The sequence below is a fragment of the Lepidochelys kempii genome, chromosome 4 (assembly GCF_965140265.1).
Source record: "Lepidochelys kempii isolate rLepKem1 chromosome 4, rLepKem1.hap2, whole genome shotgun sequence".
Classification (NCBI taxonomy): domain Eukaryota; kingdom Metazoa; phylum Chordata; order Testudines; family Cheloniidae; genus Lepidochelys; species Lepidochelys kempii.
The window spans coordinates 69,090,056-69,104,483 of NC_133259.1; the positions used below are offsets into that span (position 1 = coordinate 69,090,056).

The 14,428-nt window shown below is 39.4% G+C and overlaps 1 protein-coding gene across 21 annotated transcripts in view; it reads right to left on the minus strand.

The window, feature by feature from the left end:
• Positions 1 to 14,428, minus strand: part of NEK1 (NIMA related kinase 1) — a 189,364-nt gene that overhangs the window by 40,459 nt on the left and 134,477 nt on the right. For 17 of the 21 annotated variants that reach the window (XM_073341591.1, XM_073341586.1, XM_073341589.1 and 14 more), the window contains 5 exons: positions 9,224 to 9,376; positions 6,423 to 6,605; positions 5,813 to 5,939; positions 4,365 to 4,468; positions 1,229 to 1,446 (listed from right to left, as the gene is read on the minus strand). In XM_073341591.1, coding sequence (XP_073197692.1) covers positions 1,229 to 1,446; positions 4,365 to 4,468; positions 5,813 to 5,939; positions 6,423 to 6,605; positions 9,224 to 9,376 — 785 coding nt within the window. Of the gene's footprint in view, positions 1 to 1,228; positions 1,447 to 4,364; positions 4,469 to 5,812; positions 5,940 to 6,422; positions 6,606 to 9,223; positions 9,377 to 14,428 lie in introns of those variants that run through there. The other 4 variants (XM_073341597.1, XM_073341604.1, XM_073341602.1 and 1 more) reach the window with 4 other exon arrangements.

The following is a 14,428-nucleotide window of genomic DNA, read 5'->3' on the forward strand; positions in this document are numbered from 1 at the left end:
CACCAGGAGTGGAACCTTTGGAGGGGTTGGTCAGAGTGACAGCTGGAGAGTGGATTTCAAGAGAGGGCAATCTGGGAATTGTAACAGGGCAGTCACAGGGAACTGGGAGTCAGAGGGCCAGACAGAAGGTCTGGCTAGATTTACCTGAGAAGTGGGCTAACTAAAGAGAAGTTAGACCTCTGAGGAGGGAACCTGAAGAGAGCTCAGCTTGGTGTCCCTATCCCCAGACACTTCCCACAAAGGCAGATCATGGTGGGCTTTGGAGGGGAGATACTCTTAAGAGAAGGTGAAGGATTCCTGAAGTCATCCCAGTAACTCAACAAGATTTGGTACTGAGAGGTGACATCAGACAAGTCATGGCACACTATGTATGTATATTTGTAAATAAATTAAAAGCTCAAGATAGACCTACACAGACAGGGTAAGATGAGCAGTTTGTGAATATAAAATTATTTTTAATGCTTCCAGTTCCATGTTATATTATTTGTTCTTACTTAATAAATAAAGATAATTTATTTTCACAAAATCTAAGGCTCAGCCTGATATGTTGTATTAATACGAAACTGATTTCTCACTATTAACAGCAATCTAAGGTTACAAGCTTCCAGAGAATGATTGCCACCTACTTCTCCACTGCCGGCGCAGCTCTTGTTTTGGTGCGTCTGCCCTGCAGGGCTGGGAGCTGTTTACCAAGTTCACCCAAGAACCTGGCCTTCCACAACCAAATGTTCTGCAGCCACTACTGGTCATCCCCAGTTTGCACCGTGATTCGATCCCACCACTCAGTGCTCGTTTCACAGGGCCACAACCACTGAACCACCATGTACACCTGGAAAGTAATACCTGCAGCTTCTGCGAGTGACATAGGTGAGAGACTGAAAATCCAGTGTGAAGAAGCAGATTTTGGGATGGACAAGAGGGCATTTGAACATTAACTCCCACAATTCCCTGAGAAAATTACACTGAAGAAATTTCCCAAAAGGTGGTGCACTGGCCAATGGTGTGGGGGACACTAGAATGCACTGTACTACAACCAGCTGATGTAACCTGGTGCTGTGAGGACAGACTGCACCAGCTATGGCAGCCAAATATGAATGCTCTCTTCTCAAATAGCTATGTCTGTAGCTATATACTGGCAAAACTTTTCCCAGTAAAACTTTCTAGTGTAGACAAGCTCTGGAAAAGATAAGATTGATTTTAATAAAAGGTAACATTACTGTGTACTCGCCTTTGGATTGTTTGCATCAAACAGGCCAGTAGAGAGCCCAATCAATAATGAACTTTTGCCTTTACTTTTTGCTGGTGATACAGAGCGTGAACGAGGTGGAAAAGGCTCTTCCAGTGAAGACTGAGCTGACAGAACTGGTGAGGCTGCTGGTACGGCTTGTGGCTGTGCCACCTTCTGGAAAAAGGGTTCAGGTTGCATAGAGTCACTGAGACAAGTGTCTGGGGTGGAGAGAGAAATGTTACAAATCCATGTAGACAAAAATTCCAAACCCCTAAGCAAATGGCAACAAAGGTTGAATTAGGATAGTCCAATTATATCATAAAGAGAGGCATATCAACTAATCTCTATAGATTCACTTGCTTTAATATATTGTTTTATTTGTTTTAATATAAATGGTCAAAAATGTTTATGCTAGGAAATTCAATTCAGGTTCCTCCCCTCCTTTATTTACCAAGGCCTCTAAAAAAATAGATGCAAAATATTACAAAGTTGCAGTATGAATATTTTTATTAATCAATATTCAGCTTTTGAAACTTGTGTGTAAGTTGTCAACTACTACTTTGTATATGGCCAACATATACTCTGCTGTCATATTTTTACTTGGTTTCACACTGTTTAACTGTATCTTACAAAACTAAGGTGGTTCATTTTCATTAGTGTAAGGTACATTTGTGCAGGGTATATTGCTTGTAGTTTATTACAGAGAAGCTCCCATAAGGAATTACTGCAAGAAAGTTTTGACTAGCCACATTTCATTTGTAAATTACTATATAAAATCTTGTACATTATGTTAAAAACCTATAGCACAAAAAGTCAAATATATATAGTCTGATGAAATTTAGAAATGTAATTAGTTGACAGAGTATTTTCTCACAATACAAATCTTAATATAGAAACAATCATGTAAAATACTGTACATGTTCTGAAGTATTCATTTTATGTCAGGGATACTGAATCATCCCTAAAATGTGTCGATCGTGGGAACATATTTGTTTAATAATATTAACTGTTGCAGCACAGTCCAGTCATTCTGATATAGTTTTATTTCTACTTTGTCCTGTTTTAGTCTTGCATGCAATATATTGTAGGACAAATACCCATTATGGGAAATTTGGAACTAGTATTAAAAATACAGTATTTTGTATGTATGTGCGCACCATATAAATTGGAGCCCTAAATTTCATAGGAGCAAAAAATTTCTTTAAAGCTTCCTCTATCCTGGATCTACAAAGGTTTTTTATTTATTATTAATTATTATTATTATTACTATTTATTATTTTATAGTGGTTTAAGTGTACTTGTGCTTCACAGAAGACACTAAAAAGACAGGCCAATTCCCTGAGCAGCTTACTAGATGAAGAAATACAAGCAAAATATTTCCAAATCTACTTGCTCTACCTCCACTAAAAAAGACCCTAAATACTTTTTGGGTTTGTTGTTTGTTTTTTTGAAAAATGCAACAGAAACCTCCACTTCCCCTAAGAGTTTACCAGTTTCTGCTGAAATAACCCAGGACAGAGGATTCTGCTTTCAGCAGAATGCTAAAGCACAGTGGAAGAAGATACATACACACCACCTTAACACTAGAAATCCAGATCTAGACAGTCATGCTCCAAGAATGGATGGCATTAGCCATGTAGGGGATGGCTTAAGAGCATCCAAGTGATGCACTGGATAGCCTCCAGTAATGTAACTTGTGAAGCCTTGTCTGCACATTCAACATGTTCTCCCTGATGGATGCCCTGGAGCAGGAAACTGATATAAGTATAGAGTGCCCAAAATCCCCCTGTAGTACTGCTGCCTCTGCACAGCTCCACCTCAGATCAGCATGGATGAACTGAGTGCACAAGGTCAAACTTCATTTGATGGAGGGAAAGAAACAAAGAAGCAACTCGGACATAAGGGAAGACAAATTAACTCTGTAATTCTCAAAAGGCCCAATCCTCAGTCTTAATCCTTGCTTATGCTAAACTCCCACTGAAGTCAATGGAAGTTGACTCCTAAATTTGTGAGATTTTTAACAGAGCATATTAGAAATAAGCCCATGGCTGTAAAGAAGCTCTATATCACTGCAGACCTCTGAATTGCATAATACCCTTTGTGTATCTTTCAGCCAAGGGATAGGTTTCTATGCATCAATCAGGCACTGCAGTTTCCCCTCAACATTTTTCAAAATGGGAACAACTGCTTCAGATAAAGGTCTTAAAGTGATCATCTTCTCTGTGGCTACTCTTTTGTTTGCTTATATGAAAAAATATTAGGAAAATTAAGAAGAGCAGGTATAAAAACCTGCTTTAATGCTACAGGCATAGCTGATTGTTAACATTCCCCTTTCACCCACCCATTTATTTCTTCCTCTTTGTTTGGATTTAGTCTTTACATTTCATGATACTGAATATCCCGTAGTTGTCTATACATCCCTCCTGCACCAATTTCTTTAAGTCACTATGCAGTTGAAGTCTTTTGTCCTGTTTATTTGCTACTCTTCCAATTTTGGTGTCATCCGCAAAATTGATTTACAGCAACACCACCACCTAACAAAAGACGACCTGCAGCAAATCCCAAGGAGAAAGAAAGGTGCTTGAGATTTTCAAACTAGTTGGACAAAGGCAATGCAAACCCCAAGAGAGTCCTGGACTGCATTACAGTTAACAGGGCTGTCATTCTCATAGACGGACAGCCACTTCAACATGAAAGAAAGTCCGTGGATCACCCGGAAGTACTCCATAGACCACCGGTGAACCCTTGTAGAAGAAATTCTTCTAGCAACTACAGAGAAGGAAGGTTATAATCAGCTAGCAATACTTGAAATTATTAGTAGTTATCCAAGCTAGAGAGAAATATATATTTCTAACTTCAGGTTAACAGTGCTTTTACTAATACCTAATGTACAGTGATCAAATCACTGAAAAGAAAAACGGCACTTTTTTGGGAAGAAAAAGTTTGATTGGGAAGTCCAAGATTTGGGTTTCTTAATCTATCAGCAAAATGCCTTTACGAACTTTCTAGAACTACAGAGTGAAAGTGGCAATAGGACAGAACAGATTTGCCTTTTGTAGTTAAAAGGTAATACCCATAAACTGTCTAACCAAGGCAACTATTTAAAAAAAAAAAAAAAAGGAGTCTGCTCACTGACCAGCAGAAACTTCATTACGCGGTTGCACATTCTGCGGCATTTCCTTCTCCAAAGCTGCTTCTTCACCACCACCATCTTTCTGACAGGCAGTATCTTCCAGGGGCCTGCAATTTAAAATCACTATTAATGCAATTCATCTACAGAGAATGTCAGCCAGCCATCAAGGGTAGGTCTACACAGGGCAGGGTGGATAAAAATCAATTTTTTTAATTTAAATTCGATTTTTTTGATAAAATGCTTTTTGAGGAAAAAACCAATCTAAAGATACTTTTAATGAAGATACATGATAGCTCAAAGATCTCTCATCATGGAATAGGGATTATAAATTCTAATTCTATAGTATGAGACAATATATTCATGTAATGTTTAAGAAGAGTTTTGTAAATGAGTTCCAATAGTTCATGGATTAGGGACCCAATCGTATGGTGTTCCAGGGGCTTCTGTATAGATTGTTTAGGTTAATCTTTCTATCTACCCAATGGGACTCAGTGCTCAGCCTAGAAGATACCATCAGAGATGCTTAGTTTTGCAGTTCTCGAACAGTCGAGTTGTGTCTCCAGAGATAACATGCTTGTTAACAGCAAAAACATTTTTAAACGAATAAATAAAATAAATAAATAGAGGTGAGAAATAGTTAAATAAAACAATTTAAATGTCTGTCTGGTGATGTTTTCCTCCTAATACAGCATGGAAAGAAAACTCTCCAAATATTAATGATTAACCTGTTGAACTGGAGATCCTTCACCTCCCAATGACTTCATAAATTGCTGCTTCAATTACCTTTGGTAAATGAAATAACCAAACAATCATTCATTGTCTGATATAGCTGTAAAACTAATCTGAAAAGTTTTCAAAATAAATCACTTAAAAAAAGTATATAGTGTGTGCCTTCTAAAAATGGAACCTATATCTATCTCTGAGTTGTGAAGAATATGTATTAAGGTTATAACCACCAACAAGAATGCACTTTTATGTAGAAATCCATGATTAAATTGATTCTTCCTGACTAGTGATTTAAATCACTGATTTAAATCCAATCCATTCTGACACAGGGACAAAAGCCCCATGACATGACAGCAGCTTAGCCAGATCAGCTGATTCGGGCTCACATGCTAAAAATTGCTTGTGAATGTTCGAGCTCCGGCTCTGGAACCCTCCACCCTCACAAGCTCCCAGAGCATAGACTCCAGCCCAAGCCCAAATGTCCACACAGCAATTTTTGAGCCCCAGAGCCAGAGTCAGCTGATCCAGGCCAGCGATGGGTTTTTTTATCCAAGAGTAGATATACCCCACGTTAACAAGACAATTAGAAGCATCAGAGCTAAAGCCAAGTAGAACATTTTAATTCAGTGACATATCTAAAGTACTAGTCTGTCAAAAGCTAGCTATTGTTTCGAATGGCTGTACAGACAGTGCCCAAGAAAAAAAAAGTGAAAATTGTTACTTACTCATTCTCCGTTATTGTTTCCCTTTCTTTAACCCACACATCATGAACAGTGATGAGAAGTTGGTCACTTTTGCACTTTTTATTTTTTTCAGTTTCTTCCAACATTTCTGCTTCCAAATCATCCAGCTCTAAAGTAAATAAAAGAAAGATCACAACTACAGAGTATCACAGTCAGATGCTCAAATGAAAAAAAAAAACACCTCACAAAAGTGTTTCTTGTCTGAAAAGGTTACATTTACATTCTTGGAGGTTCAGTGACTTTAGGACTTTAACAGAAGGCACTTTTGCAGACCCAAAAGGCACTGCTTTCTAGTAGGTTCCCAAAGCGCAGCAGTGCCAGGGTGCCCAACCCACAATTGGGAATATGGAGAGGCCACCTCCAAGGAAAACTCAGCATTTCCTTAATTCTATCCCCAGTATCTCAATGTAACATCGTCTACAAGTTTTTGGCATTTAATATACTAGAACTGTAATATGACATACTAACGTATTAGTATACATCAAAGTTCTGGCAATTTTTTATTTAAAAAAGTAACAAATCAATTACATTATTTTTAATTCCCTACTGATTAAGAAAATGTTTATTTTAGAATTAGTAATGAAAATCATACCATGTAGCACAACAGGCCTGGACAGCACTTGGGTGGCATCAAATGTTTGTGACTCCTCTGGTATTGTCCTTTCAGATTCTATGATACCAACAACTGGAGATGAAGATTTCTCTCCAATACAAGCAATTTCTACTTCACTGTTCTCTTTCACGGTTAAGGGCTGAGAACCTTCTTCAGGAAGATCTATAGTATCAAATAATACAAACTTATTCTACAATTTTAAAAAGTGAGCGTTATCTGTTTTGGTAATGATAAAGGGTAAACTGTAGAGTTGATAAGCCTTTTAAATATAAGCAACTACACATACTAAGAGTAAGGAAAACATGTTTACAAACTTTTAAAAAAAATCATGAAGAGGAAAAGTGAATCTACTATGCTTTAAAAATAGTAACAGGTTTATTTATTTATTATTATTTTCATAATTGCAGGGAAATAAAAAATAAAATAATAAAAATAACTGTCTTGCTCTTTTAAGTCTGTATGCTTCAGACTAATATAAAATATTCTTTTGCAGTATTACAAGTTTTACCAAAGGAATCTTTTTACCTAATCTATGAAAATGTAAGTGTACAAAGGTTGGAAACATACATGAGTTCACATATCCCTGAAAGGATGAAAAGAGATCACAAAAGACACAAAACTGACATTATTACAAATGACTTATGTAAGATGATATGATTTATGTGCCTTAACATTATGCTGAATGAATTTCCTGTTTACTTGATTAGGTGAGAATAACTATTGGTATTTAATGATCTACCCAGCACAACTGCAAAAGACAGACAGTTAATTATTGTCAAATCCTAATTCTTAAGATTTTTTTAAACTTTTACTACCTTAGTACACCAATGTACCATTCCAAAAAGTTAGACATACTCAGTTTGTTTTAGAGCATGGGATTATGTTTAAGAGTTGAAAATCCCAGTGCAATTACACTGGTTTGTCTCTCTCTGCCAGGACAGCATGGTCCACTGTCTCAGTGGAGAATCACAAGGAAAGAAACTAACATGAGATGTTGAAACACTAACAGCATCTGGCATTTAAACACCAGAAGCATGGGGCGGGGGGAGGAGGGGGAGGAAATAAAATAAAGAGAGGCCAAAGAACACAGGGGAAAGATATTAATCCTATCAGAGATAGCTGCTTTGAAAGTGCCAGGATTGATAGGTGAGGAGCTCAATATGTTTATCTAATATCAGACCACAAGTGTGCCAAGACACTGGTTTTAAAGAATGACTCCTATTTTTTTGTCCAAACGATTCCACTTTGCCAGATGTCTAATCCTGAATTAACACAGACAAGAAGATTATGGAGCTAAATAATAAATTTATTTGTCCAGTGGAAGCTATTCATTGAAACAAACAACAAAACCCACAGGTCCAGATATTCTAATATTATTTTGAAGCAACTTCAAATTTGCTTCAATAAAATTAAATTTCCTGCCTTTCACAGTCCTTTTTAGCATCCTGTTTCTTTATCAAGTTTAATTTTGTTTCTTTGTATTTATCACAATTGATATATGAGAGTGGGAATGAGGAAGAAGAGGAGGAAGGAACAAACAGGAACAGAATAAGTTCCTATTGCTAGGAAGGAGTCCTCAGCACAAAAGCAAGTGAGCAACAGCTGCTGAAAAGAATTCTGCTGAATAGCGGACTTACTGTCTTGTTAATTAAGATCCTACCTGAAAAATTAGTGACAGTTACTTACCTGTAACTGGAAGTTCTTAGATTTGTGTGTTCCTTGTCTGCATTCCACTGAGGGTTATGCATGCACACCATGCACCTGGAGTCAGAGAATTTGAAACTAGTGTCTGTTCATCCACATCTTATGGGGGTGCCAGAGATGGCAATGAATCATCAGTACCGCCTGGAACCACTGGATCTCATCGTTTATGGGTCTTTTTCTCGTGCCTGAGAGATTCAGAAAGTACTCCATCCCCTTGGGCTGAGCTAATGGATGGAGTGTCCATCTTCTTTGAGTTGGAGGAAGACTTAATCCCATGCTTCCTTATCTCCCAGCTAGGTCCCACCCTGAGGTCTCGGGGGTGGTTACACCAGCACTGGGGTCAGCCATAGTAGCCGGAAGCATGCTCCTTGCTGAATCAGACCAATGTATTGGGGGCGGGTTCCTCTGGCTTAGCTCTGAATGTGCTCTCATGGCGAGCTCCATGAGATGCTTCTGGAGGCTAAGTGCCCAGCCTTCTCAGGCACAACTGAGCAAGGACTAGCAAATACTGCACCTGGAGACGGATATGATCTTCTCCCAGGCAGTAGAGACAGCACTGGTGGTCACCGCTGACCAAGAAGGATCATGGACAGGAGGAATAGAATCTGAAGCCCAAAGTTTATCTAAAACAGTAACTAAAACTATTAACTCTTAAAACTACAAAGAAAACAAAACTGCTATATATATATATATATATAAAAAAAAAATCACTAAAACTATTGACAACCATCTTTTACAAGTATGTCAGAGACAAGCACACAAACTTTTGACCCAGACCATGCACTGCGGAGAAGGAACTGTAGATTAAGTCAATCTGCCCCACCCTTTATTGCCCTGGACAGAAGCACAAGGTGATCCAGGCATATGTGCAGATCAAGACACTTTTCAAATTCTCTGATTCCAGGTGCATGCGAACCCTCAGCGTAATACAGTAGGGACCATCACTTGAAGAACTAGCCAAATCATGATATTATATTGTGATAAGAAGTTCAACAGGAAAAAACATTACTCTCATAAGCTCTACGCAAGGTAATTTTCTAACCCTGCAGTTCAGACAACCCCCAATTCCTGCTTACCATTTGTGATAATTATTTCCTCCAGTAATTCAGTTTGAAGCTGTAGCTCTGCTTCCCCCAGTATCTTCAAAACTGAATCAGTAGGGCTTTTGCCCCAAACTTTTCTCTGGGGCTCACCAACATCTAGTTTAATTACCTCCCCCATGGTCTGCCCTGTTGGGAATCATGAAGAACAAATCTGTTTATCATCGTTGTTCACAATCCTATAAAATCAAGGAACGACTATGTCTATTGCTTTTTATTTTGAACACACAAGCCTGCAAAGATAGATCCCTGATTAAATCTAAAAAGTCAGAAAACTCTCTGGGCACCAGCTTCAGAAGTTTCCCCTGTAATTTCCACTTAATCATAACAGCAGCAGACCCACCAATATGTTTTAGTGAGAAGGAGGTGGTGCGTCTTTTTTGTTTGTTAGTTTTTAGTACCTGAGGCAATGTGGGTAAGCCACACAAAGAGGGGAATTTTCCCCAGCCTTTTCAACAGGCTTGTGCAGACCTGACTTCATACCAAGAACTTCACCTTTGCATCAAAGAACTTGTCTTTTGGGGAAGGAAGGGACAATAGCAACATTTCTTACCCTTATTTTGCTGACTGTGTCTGCCATTTCAGAAGGAAGGATTGGGAGGGAAAGGGCGGGCAAAGGAAGGTGCTGCCTCAGAAGCCCTCAAAACTCTCCAAAAATATATATATTTGAAAATAATTCTGAGAAATGCACCCAACAGAATAAAGAAAACTAGATAAACTCAGTTTAAATTTTTAAAAATTCCTTTGAAAGGTTCTGCTGCAAAGGGAGACTTTGAGCTTCCCATTTTATGCATGCTTAAAAGCAGAGGGTTTTGCAACATCCTTCCTGAACAGCAGTCCTGCATTTTAGTTTAGAGCCAAAAGATCAGTTGCTAGGGAGAAGGGGAACTCCCACTTTTTAAGACTATCAGACGTGGAGAAGACAAAATTTCAGAGTATTAAGCTTGAACAACAATATCAAGAATTCTATCAAGCTTAAACTGAGAAAGGGTCCAACATAAACTAAAATAAAAGTAATAAATCTAAATTGAAAAATCTCTTCCATTATATCTTCTAGTACTTTTGAGATGGCATACACCCATCAGAAGAAATAATGGTTACTAATCTTTCATAACTATTGTTCTTCAAGATGTGTTGCTCATGTCCATTCCATGCTAGGTATGTGTGTGCCGCGTGCACAGTTGCCAGAGATTTTCCCCTTAGTGGTATCCCTCAGACGGGCTCTAGCACCCCCTGAACCCGTGCACATATGCACCGGTATAAGGAGCACCGCCGGCTCTGCACCATCTCAGTTCCTTCTCCCTGATAACTCCAACAGAGCGATAGGAGGGTGGGTCATGGAATGGGTAAGAGCAACACATCTCGAAGAACAACAGTTACGAAAGATAAGTAACTGTTTCTTTTCCTTTGAGTGCTTGCTCATGTCCATTCCATGATAGGTGACTCAAGCAGTACTCCTTGGAGGTCGGCTCAGAGTTTATGGATGTGCTCACTGCAACACCACTCTTCCAAAACTGGCATCGTCAGGGGCCTGCTGGGTGATGGTGTAGTGGGATGCAAAGGTATGGACCGACGACCATATTGTAGCTCTGCAGACGTCATGGACTGGTACATGTGACAGGAATGCTGCTGATGAAGCCTAAGCTCTTGTGGAATGAGCAGTCACGATGGCTGGAGGAGGAGCCTTCGCCTGCTTGTAACAAGCCCAGATACAGGTGGATATCCAGGACAAGATTCTTTTGGATGACATCAGCAGCCCTCTCATCCTTTCTGCTACTGCTATAAAGAGTTGTGTAGATTTGCAGAAGGGCTTAGTCCTCTCGACATAGAAGACTAGGGCCTGCTAAATGTCTAGTGTATGGAACCAGCGCTCCTCGGTGGTCTTGTGAGGTTTCAGAAAGATGACCGGAAGAAAAATGTCCTGGTTGTTGTGGAATTGGACACCACCTTTGGTAGGAAGGCTGGATGGGGGAGCAGCTGGACCTTGTCCTTGAAGACCACCACATAAAGGGGTTCTGACAACAGGGCTTTGATTTCAGAGACCTTCTGGCTGAGGTGATCACCACAAGGAAGGCAACCTTCCAAGAGAGAAGCAGTATGGAACAAGATGCTAACAGCTCAAAGTGAGGTCCCGTGAGCTTTAACAGGACCAGGTTTAAGTCCCATTGTGGAAATCAGTTCATGAACCTGAGGGTATAGTCTTTCCAGGCCCTTGAGAAACCTGACTGTCATCTCATGGGAGAACACTGATCTGCCCTGCACTGGAGGGTGGAAGGCAGAAATGATTGCCAAGTGAACCTTACTACATGAGAGAGCCAGACCTTGATGTTTTAGGTGAAGCAGATAGTCCAAGACAGACTGCAGAGAAGACTGGGATGGAGAAAGATTCCATTTGGAGGCCCAACAAGTAGCCAAGTAGGTGGCCCTGGTGGCAGGCTTTCTGCTACCCAGCAAGACTCGTCATAACCCTGTTCCAAGCAGGCCTGCTCTTCAGGTTTCAGCCACGAAGGACCCATGCTGTCAGGTGCAGGGAGGTGAGGTTCGGGTGAAGCTGTTTCTTATGCTGCTTCTTTGGCACCACGGATGGAGAATGGTGCCAGGAGGAGCACGGAACCAATGGAGCGCTTCACACAGAAGCTGAACTGCTTGGCGCCGATTCGGAGCGGCTCAGCTCTGAGGCTGGTTTGAAGGCTGCCTCCATGAGGAAGGCCTTCAGACAAATGTTTCTATCTTTTTGAAAGCGTGTTTGAAGCACATGCATATCTGGCACTTCTCTTTAACATGAGTTTTCCTGAGGCACTTTAGACAGCTAGAGTGTGGGTCACTCACAGGCATGGGCTTGCTGGAGCCAGTACACAGCTTGAAGTCTGGGGACTGGGACATGCCCAGCCCTAGGGGCGAAAGTCCCTCAACGACAGGGACCACTATCCATACTAGCAGTAGTAAGAACTATCTACAATAACTATATAATATATGACAAAAGTCCAAACCACTGAGAAGGAAGCCTTGCCAGAGCAGGAAGGATCACTCCAAGCAACCATCATGGGCGGTAAAAAGGAACTGAGCGGGGGCAGAGCCCCTTATACTGGTGCATGTGCGTGCAGCTCCAAGGAGTGCTAGAGCCAGTCCTACAGATAGCACTAAGGGAAAAAATGTCCAGCAACTCTGCACGCAGTGCACACGCACACGCCTAGCATGGAATGGATATGAGAAAACACTCAAAGAAGAATGATAGTTTACTTCTGTGGAGACTGATACTCTTGGCTAGAATTTTAGCTGGTCCAAAGAGGTGGAACTAAAAAGGTAACAAAGAGGCCATAGTGATCAGTATATAAATGGTTTTATAAAAATGATCACAGATTAGAGTCAAATGATATAAACTAAAATCTATAATGAGGAAACATTGAGTAAAGTCGAAGCATGCTATAGAAACAGGGCCAATATGATATTAAAGTGAAAATAAGTGCCTGTACATGAGACCACCAGATGATCAGTTTTAATGGAATGAAATTGGGTTTTTTGGGTGTATTTGGTAGCTTATTTGAGAAGGAACAACGGGAGGAAATATACTTCACCATCATATACTGGGACCCAGGAATTTGCCATTACACTGTTCTCCTGATCCTGAAAGATATTCTAAACACACTGAAGAAGGAAGCCAGATGACATCACCAGCTTCACCGGGTTAAATACTAAACAACTGAACATCTGGGATACAAACTGAAGGTTTCTGCTAATATATGCCTCACCCCCCTCCAAAAACAAAAATGTGATCAAGGAGACAAATTAAAAATAATGCTTTAGCCAGATACGTAAAAAAGCAAGAGTTTTGCCTGAAAATTTTCCAGCAGCTGAAATGCAAGTGAAAAAGACAGTAACTGTATCTCTGTCGTATCTTTGATATTGTTTCTTTCCTTCTGTAATTTTTTTGTCTTGTCCTCAAAAGAAACCGGTTCAGATCTCAGCAACAAGTCATCCTATGACTGATTCTTTTTCCTAACAAAGGCTTTTAATACCATCTAAAATGGAAAGGGTACCATGGACATTTTAATGGTGAGGTTTTGTTTCACTTTTTAAATTTTAAATGCCTTAACTGCTTTACCTTCTTATGTGTGATTAATAAATGTGTAAAAAGATTCTTGTAGTGATAATCTGGAATGGGAGTTAGTCAGCATAACTTTATACAAACACTCAAGCTCAGTTAACTATTTGTTCTAGCAGTAGAACTTAACCCCTTTGAGGCCAGCTCAGTAAAACTAGTTAATCCCTTGACTCGTACATCAATTCTTAACCAAAATAGAACACAGTAGGGATGTTAATTGTGTGGGTTAACCACGATTAATCACTGTTAAACAATAGAATACTAATTGAAATTTATTAAATATTTTTGGATGTTTTTCTACATTTTCCAATATATTGATTTCTATTACAACCACAGAACACAAAAAGTGTACAGTGCTCACTTTATATTATTTTTAATTACTAATATTTGCACTGTAAAAATGATAAAGGAAATAGTATGAGGTGAATTGAAAAATACAAGTACTGTAGTGCAATCATAAAAGTGTAACTTACAAATGTAGATTTTTATTTTTTATTTTTTTAAACATAACTGCACTTATAAACAAAACAATGGAAAACTTTAAAGCCTACAAGTCCATGCAGTCCTACTTCTTATTCAGTCAATAGCTAAGACAAACAAATTTGTTTACATATATGGGAGATATTGCTGCCTGCTTCTTGTTTACAACATCACCAGAAAATGAGAACAGGTGCTCGCATGGCACTGTTGTAGCTGGCGTCGCAAGATATTTACCTGCCAGATGCACTAAAGATTCATATGCCTGTTCATGCTTCAGCCATTGTTCCAGAGGACATGCTTCCATGCTGATGACACTCATTTAAAAAAAAAATAATGCATTAATTAAATTTGTGAATGAACTCCTTGGGGGAGAATTGTATACATCTCCTGTTCTGTTTTACTCGCATTCTGCCATATATTTCATGTTATAGCAGTCTCAGATGATGACCCAGCGTATGTTATTTCTACACAGATTTAGACAAAATGCAAAGAAGGTACCAATCTGAGATGTCTAAAAATAGCTACAGCACTTGACCCAAAGTTTAAGAATCTGAAGTGCCATCCAAAATTTGAGAGGGACAAGGTGTGGAGCATGCTTT